General features: G+C 50.7%; 2 protein-coding genes across 2 annotated transcripts in view; both read right to left on the bottom strand.

Annotated features, from left to right (window-relative positions):
- Positions 1-332: 332 nt before the first annotated feature.
- On the bottom strand, positions 333-8,562 carry ALKBH5 (alkB homolog 5, RNA demethylase). Its single transcript, XM_015817846.1, has 4 exons — positions 7,811-8,562; positions 2,982-3,062; positions 642-797; positions 333-528 (listed from the first exon to the last, which is right to left on the bottom strand). The coding sequence occupies exons 1-4, from the start codon at positions 8,560-8,562 to the stop codon at positions 333-335; spliced, it is 1,185 nt and encodes a 394-aa protein (XP_015673332.1).
- Positions 8,563-11,731: 3,169 nt separating this feature from the next.
- The window catches only part of MYO15A (myosin XVA), a 49,773-nt gene continuing 49,020 nt past the window's right edge, over positions 11,732-12,484 (bottom strand). The window contains 1 exon segment of the mRNA XM_029284477.1: positions 11,732-11,833. Coding sequence (XP_029140310.1) covers positions 11,732-11,833 — 102 coding nt within the window.

Below are 12,484 nucleotides of genomic sequence, written 5' to 3'. Positions count from 1 at the left end.
AAAAAAAGCTGTCTCTGCTATGAGGCATGGCCACTTGCCCTGAGGAAAGCGGGCAGGCAGTACCACATACATCCTAGTCAGCGTAGATGCTGAGGGAGGGAGGGAGGGAGGGAAGGAAAGAAGGAAGGAAAGAAAGAAGGAAGCAAGCCAGATTTGTTCCAGCTCTTTTTCAAGATAAAACAGGAAGGGGCAATATAATCTTGAAGCTAAATGAGAAATAACTAAGAGAGGGTCAAGAGGAGAGGGAAAAGATCCAATTTCACAGCCTGAAGGCCAGTCTCATCACCTCTAAGACTGGGGAAAGAGGATGTGTGTGTGTGTACAAGGATTCCTCAATGCCGCCTCATTTTCACTTTCCGTGTTGGACTCCCCTCGTCCTCCTCCTCGTCCTCCTCTTCCTCAAAGTCTTCTGTGTACTCGTAAGACTTTCTCCAATAGTTCTCAGAGCTGAAGTGACTCCGCCTCCGGTGTTTCGGCAAGAGGACCGAGCGCCGGTTCTCCTCTTTATCCATCTCTAAAATCCGAGGTCTGCGGGAAGAAAAGAGACCCGCGTCTCTGGACCGCTTGGCGAGGCAGAGATTCCCCCCGACCACAGTCTCGCCCTCCCCCCAACGCCAGCCTGCCTCATGTGAGCCTCTTACCGGTGGGCTGCATCGGGGTCTGCTTTGCGATGGGACCTCTTTGGCTTCAGGATGGGGTCCCGATTGCTCCCCGACAGGCGGTCCGAAGCATAGCCAGGGACCAACACAGAGCTACTCAGCGATCGGGTCTCCAGCCGGGGGGCGTCTACTCTGGTTCTGGAAGCATTAGACAGCACAACAGCATCGGTTACCAGGTGTGACTCACCACACAAAACACCTCACACCACACAGTCTGTTCTGAGGGCCAAGTGCTCGGGGACAGGACACCCTCTTCCGCTGTCCGAGCAGCCCTGAAGGATTTGGGGGGCTGAAGTACGCAGTGCACCAACCCTCCCACGGGCACCCCCTGTACGTCCACTGGATTTATCCCCTCCTGGGTTGCTAATCGTTTCCAAGGGATGAAACCTCAGAAGCCACAAAAAGTGCAATCGTGGCCAATGGCAATAAACTGAGATGCCCCCTTGATCTTCCCGTACCAAGCCTAACATTCAGATAGGCTGCCAAGTCCAATCTGCCTCACAGTGAGAGGAGAGGGGAAAATTCTCACAATCCTTCACGAAAGCCAAGAGAAGCGGGCTGCACTGAAGCGTTTTTGGTCTGTGTTTACCCTATAAACTAAGCACATTTTTTGTTGCCGGTTGTTTCTTCTGCTGCAGATTCATCAGCTGCTTTCCTGGCCTACAAGAAGATTTCCCCCCACCCCACCCCACCCCACCCCCCCAGCTGCCCTGAAGTGTTTATAACCACACTGGTAACCAGGCAGCTTAAGGGAATTTCCACTCCAGCCAAACAAGCGCCAGACCCTCTCTTGGCAAAGGCCGGCTCTCCAGGACTGCGACGTGTGCAAAAATCTTGGCACGGCACTGCTGGATGAGTGCAGGGCCAGCGGCTGACCGGCAGAAGTTCCCGGGAGCAGGGAGAGTGTGATGGCACCGGAGGCAGTGGAGGCTTCACACGCACAACTCCAGAGGCTGGTGTGGAGGTTCTAAAGCAATAAAGGGCCGCCTCTCTCCCCAGGAACCTGTCCAGGTATTTGAGATCAACAAATGAGACCCTTTAGAAATTGACTGGCTAGCGGAGGTCTGGCTACAGTGTGCAACGCAGGCAGTCCCCAACAGTTCATTTAGTGACCGTTTGAGGTTAAAATGGCGCTGAAAGTAGTGAGTTATGACCATTTTTCACATGACCGTTGCAGAGTCCCAGGGTCACATGACCCCTCTTGTGACCCTCTGACAAGCAAAGTCAAGGGGGAAACCAGATTCACTTAACAACCACGGTACTAATCAACTGCAGTGGCGCACTTAACAACTGTGACAAGAAAGGTTGTAAAACGGGGCAAAACTCACGTAACAAGTTTCTCACTTGGCGACATAAATTTTGGGCCCGATTGTGGTTGTAAGTCAAGCTGTATCGGGAGCTCTCAGATCCTGGAATGCTCTTTGTAGGAAGATGCCCTGAGCTGCCACTCTTCCATAAAAGGCTTTTTAGTTTCGGATACATCATATTAGTTTATATTCCAGGTTTTGTTCCACTGTTGTAACCTCAAGTGCTTACAGGAGCATAATGACGAGGTATAAACTTGCAAGGTATTTATTACTGTGCAAGCCTCAAAGCCTCCCTGCTCTTTTTTAGCAGCTTTCCCAATACAAATTGCCAGGGACACTAATCTCAAAGGTTAACGAAAATAAGATGCCACCACTGCTTCCCTCTGGACTACCGCAGTAATTAATCTAGTTCCAGCCTGGAGAAGACTTAGGTAGCGAGATGCATAGATCCTGGGATAGCTGCATCTGACTGTCCACACTTTCACGGCGACAGCGTGATGCCCTAGTCGAACCACAAGGTTGAGTTTAATTTGAGTTTTCCTTGTGTGTAAAACGGCTGAAGCATGGAAGTTTCCGAACTCAACTAAGACCTGCGAAACGGAGCCTCTGCCTTCTGCTGGTGTGTACTAGCTGGGAAATTCTGGCACCTGAAGTCCACACAGCTTAAAGTTGCCAAGACTGAGAAGCTCTAATCCAGCATGCTTCCAACCTCCCCAGTTTCAAGTTCTTAAAAAATAAGGCAAGACATCTGTGTGCGAAGAAGCTCCTTTCTTCGCCTCCCCAACCCCAATTTCTCGTGGTTTGGCGATTCATCAGATGCTGCTACAGAAAGGACCAACAAGTCCTCCCGTTAAATAAAGGCAGCACCTGAAAAGCAGAAGGACAAAGCGCACATGGACGAGTCAGCATCAATTGTACCAACTCAAAGGTGGCATCAGAAACCAGTAAAAGTGGCTTTTTTTTTTAAAGACGAACAGGAAAATAGCTCTCTCTTTGAAGAGATTCCGCCACTCACTTCCGAAGGATGATCACGGCTCTCCTCTCCTTGATATCCTGTGGTCGAATGCAGTGTGTAATTTCGTCAGCTGCGTAGCCACTGTGTGAAACAAAAACACACCAAAAGGGATTTTAGAGCAAATGAGTTTACTTTGGGCATCTTCTCGGCCGGTCTAGGACCAAGGCTGCTCCTGGAAGGGTTGCTAAACACGCTGCCTCTTTCAAACAATGGCTGGGCAGGCCTTGCAGAAAAAGTTGTTGCCTGGGGCCCACCACAAGTAGGGTCTCTTGCATGCTCCAAGTTTCCAATCAAATTGCTTTAACTTTTCCTATCCTCTGTCAATAGCCTGTTATCCTAGGTTGGTCAAAGATTGTAATAAAGATATTTGATTTATATCCTGATATTCCACTCTAGTCCCTTTCTGACAAAAGGTCAGATAGAGGAGATGGAAGACCACAGAGCGCAACAGCTCCCACAGAGGTATTGGGACAGCAGTTCAAAAAACCATGTGCCTTTGAAATGCCTTGGCAGGGTGGATTTGCATGACAGCATCATCAAGACGCTAATGCACCAACCAAGAGAGAAAAACCTACCTTTGCTAGATACCAGTGCCAGATCTTTCTGTGAAAAAATAACACATTTCCGCACTCAGGAATAGTTGGCTGTACACAGCTAGTGTAATCTAGTATCTGTAGTCTAAAAGCCAGGCTCTCAGCATTTCAAGGGGCTAAGACAGGTCATCTAACATAAACTCACTGGTATTCTTTAGCCTAAGGAAATGCACTAAGACAAAAGTTTTGCAGGACCAACACCAATCCTGAGAAAGTTTCAAGATGAAACTCCAATTCTTGCTTTGAAAGCTATCTGGTCAGTACTAACTGGCACTAATTGGTACATGTCTGGCACACCTAAATGCAAGAAAATACCAAGGCTGGGTATCTCAGCATGTTTTTTAAGCAACACTAATGTGTAAAGTAAAAACAGAATGAAACCAATTTGAGGCAAAACAGGTGAGCACAAATTGAAAGACTGGGCCGAAACAGGAAGACAGAAATGACAATATGGGGGGTTATCTTCTCTCTTATAACCCGCTGCTACGGCTTGGGCGGCAAGACCCTCAAAGGGTCTCAGATTAACTCCTACAGAGAATGTTTTATTTGCAGCCTGGTAACTTCTCTATGAGAGCCAGTTGGAGTAGTGGTTAAGGCATCAGGCCAGAAATCAGGAAGACCTGAGTTCTAGTCCTGCCTTGGGTATGAAGCAGCTGAATGACCCTGGGCTACTCACTTCTCCCAGGTCTAGGAAGGAAATGCAAACCATTTCTGAAAAATCTTGCCAGGAAAACTGCAGGGACTTGTCCAGTCAGTTTCTGAGAACTGGATATGACTGAACGGAAAAAGAAAAAAAAAACCCTTATAAAGCTGTAGTTAAGGCCAGTATGGTTAAGACTCTACTTCTGTTACTAAGATCCACTGGAACTGTCATGGCTATTAATCCAACTTTGGCCTGCAGTGGAAACACATGTCAAATACATTGTCTTCCAGTATGAATGATCTCAGCTATTCTAACAGTGTCACCATATGGTGATGTTCTCAATAATTTCATCAGGTCCACTCGGCGTCCACAATCAAGCTTTGTCCAGAACCGGATAGAAACTGAACTGTTCCAATTTGTCCTTAATGCAAAAATTCTTGGCTACCTATTAAGAGAAAGAAAACATTCCAACTTGGTTGATCAGTTGCAAAGGCTAGGTGTCGTTGTGGAACCCTTGTCCTCTCCTACGGCAAGCCACAGAAATGCAGTAACAAGCTCGCAGCTGTAAATATTAGAAAGCAGAGCCTAGAAGTCGCATGCCGAAGAACCAGGAGACGGGTTTGAAGAAGCTGCGGTACTGAACACTAGAAACCGTGGGAACCCAATGGAGATCAACACTCCATCCACTGGAAGTTATGTAAAAAGAATACAGACGGCTTCTCGTAATTTCTGTTGAATGCTACCTTGCCAGGAAGCCTCTCATTAAAACAGGATTAAGAACCTGTCCCTGCCTACCTAGCCTCCTCTCTACAGCTCCTCAAGGCAGCTCTATTCAGAAGCTGCTACTTCTTTGGCCGAAGGTTCAGATCCGGCTCACTGGCTGAATTTGAAGACCCCTCTGGTAGCTTCAAGAAAGCCTGAAAGAAATGGGAGCGGTCCCCTTATTGAACCTGCAAAACTTGCAACTTTAAAGGCAGGAGGCCTTTAAGGGACCGCATGAGAACGATGCAGCTACAGCCCACAGACTGAAGTAAATTCCTTGTTTAAAGGGCATTTAATGGATAGATGTCTGCCCCTTACCTTGGAAACCAGCCTGCCAGGAAATGAATGTCAAGGCACTGCACGGTGCCCTTGGCCCTATTGTAACCGTACAAGGTTTCTGCTCCTAGGAAAAAAAACCTACTGGTTGCCTTGGAAAACTGGCAGAGGAAACAAAGGTTATCTTGAACAGTCAAGCAACCTCTCCATACAGGTGATTTTATAAATCTGCTCTCCAAAGGTCTCCCCATTTGGTTAGAACCCTTTTTTCTCCCAATATGGGCAATAAGAAACACAGATGGGCTTTGAAACTGGCAAAAAGAAGCATCCATCTTTTCATAAATAAGGCCCAGCTTGACACAGGAAAGAGATTAGAAAAGCCAGAGCTACGGGTTTCCCCAGCCAAAATTAACCACAAAAAGGTCCAAATACAGACACACCTGCCACCCCACAGAAGCAACTCTTAGACAGAACGCAAAAGCTGTGAAAATAACACTTGCTCAGCTATCTGTGCTGATAAGGATCCCCCTGGTATTTGGGGGGGATGTTGGCTGTCCCATGCAGATATAAACAGGTGAATTAGAAACTTCCTTCTAGAGAGTTCAATTACCAAATTGGCCAGCTAAACAAGAATACTTTTTTTTGCTACAGGCGCAAATAAGCTATGTAGGTATATTCCCAGCTATTACCCTGCCTAAAACTCCTTTGCTACAGTTAATTTTTCCCTGCGGAGGCTTGGCCTCTTCCTGACAGCCGAGGCTACTTTGTCTCCTGCAGGAACTTTAGTTAATATGTGCAAGACACCCTGGAAATAACTCTTGGTTTTTGCTTCATTATTGATGCACCTGGGCTGTTGTGCAAGACCTCCGTGCTTATGCTACGGAGAGACTTTCCTCCCAGACTGTGGAGATCAGCTTACCAAGGCAAGCAGGGGATCACCTTACCCCTGAAGGACCACTTCCAAGGGTGAGAAGTTTTCACTCCTCAGGCCCCCCAAATATTGGTTGCCCTCCATTTACCATGGCAACACAAAACCATTAGGGAGGCTTGACTCATCCTGGCAGAAAACTGGTTCTGGCTTACAAGCCTATAAATACAGTTTGTCACGAGTTTGTCCTGACCCAGCATTTTGCACTCTTTCACACTTAGCGCTGGTGAAGAAGAAGAAGCAGCATCTTCACGAGGCGCTAATTGTCACAGGCAATACTATCTCTTTATTATCCAGGATTGTCTTCCCTCCTCGGTTTTACAGAAACAGAATCAGACGTTAAAAGTGGTGGGATGTACAGGGGAAAAAAAATAAGAGCCAATGCTTGCCAAGTTCCAGTTGCAGCTTTACAGCTTTAGCAGAAACTGCTCTGGATAGGACGGCTGAATGATCACACATTCCTCCAGAAAAAAAAAAAAGCAGCTGTGTTTTAGAGAACTAAGCGCTTCTGCAAAATCCACCTGATAGGAAAGGACACGTCTCGGCCCTCCTTGATGAGCCTGGTAGGCAAGTCCCTCAGCCTGCCCTTCCAATGGGTCAAAGCCAGAGGTTAACCATTCACTGGAACAGACCCTCACGCCTAGCCTGCCAGCCTTCATTTGCTTCCAATTATGGCAGCCGTTGCCTTACTGTGCACTGCAGAGGTTGTGTTTTGTTTTTAAAAATGCTGCCGTAGGGAACTGATCACAGTCATGTCGTCCTCCAATTCGCATTCTGAATGCAAATAAGTCATTAGGCTCGGATTCAGCTGGATGGGGCACCCTGGCAGCCGAAACATTTCCGGCAGAGGCGCGAATGCACACAACCCTTTGCAGAGGGTGTGTGCAGTAGGGAAGAATGTCCCTTCTTCTGCCTTGATTCCTGATGTCTACAGGATGATCTTCTGGGGTTTTCTCCCCACACTGCTCTTTCTTCTAACTATTCTTCCTCTGAACACACAGCTCTGCACTTATCTTAAAATGAACTGCATTCTACGGTTATGCCGCATATGCTGCTCACGCGAAGCCTCCTTCGGCTTCTACAGTTCTCGGCCTGCTCTCTGTGAAGTCACTCCATACCAAGTCTGGAACTCAAACGTCCTGCCAATCTAAATGGCACACTTGGTTCATCTCATCAACCAGGCTTTGGTCTTAGCTTACACAAATCTGGGTCTGTGCTGTGAAACGACTTCTATGTGCCCAACAGCATACTAGTGAGGGGACTAAAAGTGATGCTTGTTCATCGCTACAGAGCTTGAGAACTAAGCCTCACTTAGAAGACTCTGAAAGTTCCCAGAAGACAGCTTGAAAATCAGCCTTTCAATAAACGAGAACCGCTTACATCAAGGCAGACTGAACCAACCAAGTCCTTTGTGGCTCATCAAGGAATCTCTACAGCCAATATGGCAGCCAACCACTACTCCTTCAGGCTGCCCCTCCCCGCACCGCAGAGAGGAAAAATGGCTCTTATAAAGATGAAAAGGGTTCAGACAACCTCGAGCACTGCAAACGCAGCAAACCGAGTCACCGGGCAGGGAGCCGAGGCACAGTCCAAGCTCAGGGGAGCCTGCTGGGTGGCCTCTCCTTACCTGAGTACAGTGACACTCCCCCTTCGCACGGGCAGGAAGAAGACCGGCTCGGAGACCCGGATGGGCTTGAACTGGAACTTGCAGCCGAAGCAAAGTGCTGAGTCACTGAAGAAGGACACCGACACAATTGGCCTCTCGAAGATGTGGATGGGGTCCACGTGGGAGACGATGCAGCCCCCTGGCTGGTAATCATTGATCACCGCACTGTTCACAAAGCCCTCGGGGATGACCCGGTGTTCCACCAGCTTACGGATGACAAGGTCATGAACCCACTCAGGAATGGTATCCACTTCCCCCCGTGGGTACAGTCGCTCCTGCCCGGGGCCTCGCCTTTGCAACTGAGACCCATAGGTGTAGCCCTCCCCAAAGAAGTACTTATTCCGGAGTGGGGCCCTATCCACCGTGTGCTCTTTATAGAGGCCCTTCTCGGCCCGGGAGACCACATCATCAATGCGCGCTTCAATTTTGACGCATTCCTCGGGGCTGAACAAGCGCAGCTGCCGGATGCCGCTTTTGACCTTCCGGGCCTCCTCTTCCTCTTCCTCCTCCCGTGAGGGTTCCTCGGAGTCGGTGGGCTCGGAGTCGGAGTCGTGGTGCTTGCGCTTGCGTTCGGGAGCTCCCCCCCCAGCTCCATAGGGGGCTTCAGCAGGATCCCGCCTGCTCTTGCTTCTGCTGCTGCTCTTGTAGTTGTCTCGGTAAGGCATCATCGATTTGAGTTTCTCTCGTAGGTCCGTATATCCACTCCCAGCCATGGCCAGTCCCCTGGTCACCGCTGCCCTCGGCTAAATTCCCTGAGGTGCAGTTTGAAGGGCTGGTGAGTGGGATGGCCCGCTAACGTTCACGGCATGGTCTGGCGTTGCAGAACGATCCCTGGGAGAAAGGAAAGCCAAAGGCCTACAGCTTGGCTTCCACCCAATCGAGGGCCCTTCCGGATGGGAAGGATGCCCCCCACTTCCAAGAGTTTCCCCCAGAGTCGAGAGAAAGCTACGTGTTCAGTTCCAGCCCAAGCCCTGAAAGGAGTCGGGCGCCGAGCCCAGCATTTCCACCTGCAGCCACCAATTTTATTTCCCCAACGTGTGCCAAGACCTCGGAGATCTCACCTGCAGGGAGAAAAAAGTTACACAAGACGGTCAGGATGCCGAGAAAAAGTCCTTGTGCGCCACTTTGTCCCCCCTGGGAACCCCTCCGGCCAGCCTTTCCTCGGGCAAGGGGCAAAGGAGCCCCCCTTCGCCTCTAAGGTCCCACGTGGATGAGAAACCTTAGGAAGCGCTGAGCGGAAGGGGGAAGACCCCAGGCCCCTTCCCGTTGCTTACTGACCGAGGCAAGCCAAGCAGCCGGTCTCCCCCCGCCCCGCAGGGACCCCCTTGTGCCGCTACCCCTTTCCAGTCGGGCACGGAGCGCGGCACCCCCGCCGGCCACGCGGATTCCCCGACGGGAAGGACGGGCAAAGTGACTCAGACGGCTCCTGCCGCCCCTCCCCCGCCCTCTGCCCACCAAAGGGGGGGCAGCTCCTCCTCTGCAGACCCCTCCACGTCTGCCCCCCCAGATTCTGCCTCCTGCTGCTCACCAGCCCCCCCAAAAAGGGGAGGGGGCTGCTCCTGGTGGGGTCCCCAAGGCTCCCCCCCTCCGCCTGTCACGTGGTCAGGAGGGATCGCGGGGGCGCCCTCCACCCCGGGGGCGGCTCAGGCCGCGACCCCCGGCAGGGCCACCGGGGCAGTCGCCCCCAGCAGGGGCCCCCCGGGCGGGGGGGGAGGGCAGGAAGGGCGCCGAGGCCCTGCTCGGCCGGACTCACCGCGCTCCGACCGGCTCGCCCGCCCTCACCACGCGTCGCCCGAGTCCGTCCCCCGCCGCAGCGCCGGCCCGGCTGCCTTCATGGCGAACGAGGAGACGAGGCGGCCGCCGCTGTTGCTGCTCCGGCTGCCCGGACGGCGCGCTACGTCACCCGCGGCCGGCCCGACATTATAAATAACTTCAGGGCATCCTCCGCCTCCTCCTCCTCCTTCTCCTCAGAGCGCAAGCCGCGCCTCCCGCGCAGGCGCAGGCGCCGGCGCGCGTCACTGCGCAGCCGTGGCCAAGCCCCGCCCCGGCCGCACTCCGAAAGGAAGCGGGCTCCTGGCCGGGCGGGCTCTGCGCATGCGGCGCTCGTCACCAACGAGCGGCGGGGTAGAGCGGCACGCGGGAGAGGTTCAGCATCAGAATGTTCCTTCGGGATACTCTGTTTGCCCCTCCCCCGTCTTTTTCTTCGGAAGAAAATGCAAATCAAGGAAGGCGTTTCCGGATGCTTGCAAAGCGCCCCTCGGTGAACGTTATGCAACGGGTATCTCCCTGCGGTGGCCTTAAATCAAATCAGTGAAAGAGCGGCTGGAGGGGCCTTGAAGGAGCCCCACTCCGCATGCTCAGCCGGGGAAGAGCGCAGGCGCACAAAGCACGCAGCCGCTCGCCAGGCAACGTGAAGGAGCCTGACGAAATCTTAAATTGGGAGACTCGCGTAACGGTGGGGGGCGTGGCCACCTTGGAGCCGATTGGCTACGCTTTCCCTGCCAGGCAGAACTACCTGAAAAGACTGCTCGCTGATTGGCCGAAATGAAATCCGCGCGCGGAGAACCGGCCAAAGTGACTGCCAGCGAAGGAGTTGGTGCCGTTTTGCAACGCCTCCCATGATGCCTTGCGGAGGAGACTCTGGCAACCGCGAAGCGTTATGGGAAATTTCTTTTCCAGATACTTCCAACCAGGGATCCAGTCCCATCATCCCCAGCCAGCCCTTTGGGAGCATGCTTGCAGCCCCAAAAGGGCCTGGTTGGCAGTGCAGAGAGCAAAAGCTGCCCAGGGTCCCCTCTAAAGGAGACGGGCAGCACCTAAATCAAATAAAATTTTAAAAAACCTCGCCTCTCTTGGCAGTGAGGGCCTCCTGGCTGTGCACACAGAGCAAGCTGAGAAGCACCACTGAAGGGGCGGCCAAAGTGCTGCCCGTGTGAGCCCCGCTTGCAGTTCTGCAGAGCAAAGACTTCCATGGATGGGAGGCCACCAGGAAATCCCAACGGCACCGGCGACTGTGCAAAAGCAGAAGATGGAAATGGGAAACCCCATCCATACAGGTGCAGAGCATGAACACTAATGCTGTCATACTTTTGAACGGTCATTAAACAGGTGGTCGTAAGCTGAGGACAACCTGAGTCTCTCTTCACAACCTGATGTGCTATTTCCAAAGCCGCTATTTTGTACAGCTGCCATATCTTACCTTAATATGAAACAGAATGTCATTTCTAAAGATGGATCAACAGCTTTTATTAACAAATAAATAAAGAGCTACAGTTTGGGGAGACATACCGTGAAGCAGGAGAATAATAATTATTTAAAAAAATCCTAAAAACTTTTTTATACATATATTTAGTCTGAATCACCATCATGTTTTGCTCAGACATCTCTATATAACATCTGGCCATCAGCTGTTGGAAACGGAATATTGAGCCAAGGAAATCTTGGCCTGCTACCAGCAAAATAATTTCCCGCTTTGGCCATAAACACCAATTTACACCCAAAAGAGAATGTGTTGTGTGGCTGACATTTTGCTGGCCAAGTAAATTGGTTAATATAGAATAGTCTGTATGAAACATCAGAAGATGCTTCTAGTCCACATGAAAAATATACAAGATGCTGCCAAGAGTCATTTGGAATTGCCCCTAAGTTAGATGATCCCTGTTCCAATACAGCATCTGAAGGGAGCTGGGAAAACCAGCAGGATGAAATGCCCTGATGTCTCCTTGCTCACATCCATGCCTTCCCACCCCTAAATCTGGAGATGACAAGGGGGATGTCATTGAAACCTACAGGATGAGCTGTTTACAGCTCAGATATATCTTCCAGTTGCGCCGGGATCTGTTCTGGAATCTGGAAGAGAGAGACGCAGAACAGCAGATCCAGTCACAACAAAGTAATCTCACTTGGGGGCAGCGTCAGCTGCTTTTCACGTGCGTGCAGCAGGCTCTCCATGTGGGTGGCAATGACACGACACAGTTCCAGGCCCTGTGGGGAGAAAGAGGACACAACAGATGTCAGAACCTGCCTCTCAAGGGTTTATTCAGAGCTTTACAAGCTGCATGATCTGCCATGGTGGGTCAGCCTATTCAACTCGCTCAAGAGTTTCAGCACTTCTGATGCTGTCCCCCATGCTAAGCTCACGGATCCTAGATCAACACCCGCCTGCCCTACCCCTCCGATAAAACCTGGACAGCCATTTTGCCCTACTTGGCAGATGTGGGGGTCAGGACAACAAAATAAACAGGTGAGACATCTGGAACACTTCAAAAGTTGCAGCCCAATACCTTATCAGTATTATTATGAGGAAAACACCTACCATCTGAAGGTTAAGCTTCACAAAGCCAATGGAAGGAGACAGGTAAGGAGACAGAAAGAGACAGAAAGAGAAAGGAAGGAAAGGAGTTAAGCTTACTTCACAGAGTTTCAACATATTTCCAACAAAGTCAAAATACATCTTTAACATATCATGGAGCCAATATTCTGAAAACCCCCGCCAGACCTGCTGTATTCTTAACAATCAGGAAGTCTAAATTAAAACAAACAAAAAAAAAAAAAAACAAGAATTCTGCCTGAAAAATCAAATCAAATCTAGGGATCGATTTAAATAATGGTTTGCATCGTTCTCATCTTATTCTT

The sequence above is a fragment of the Protobothrops mucrosquamatus genome, unplaced genomic scaffold (genome assembly GCF_001527695.2).
Source record: "Protobothrops mucrosquamatus isolate PMUCROS unplaced genomic scaffold, P.Mucros_1.0 scaffold640, whole genome shotgun sequence".
NCBI lineage: Eukaryota > Metazoa > Chordata > Lepidosauria > Squamata > Viperidae > Protobothrops > Protobothrops mucrosquamatus.
The sequence above is the reverse complement of the archived record's forward strand: the minus strand, read 5'-3'. Positions and strand labels throughout refer to the sequence as shown.

Coding starts and splice junctions, on each gene's coding strand:
- ALKBH5 (XM_015817846.1), bottom strand. CDS start 8,562: ATGGCTGGGAGTGGATATACGGACCTACGAGAGAAACTCAAATCGATG. Junction 3,063..7,810: donor GGGAGTGTCACTGTACTCAG/GTAAGGAGAGGC, acceptor TGTTTCACACAG/TGGCTACGCAGCTGACGAAA. Junction 798..2,981: donor GCCGTGATCATCCTTCGGAA/GTGAGTGGCGGA, acceptor TAATGCTTCCAG/AACCAGAGTAGACGCCCCCC.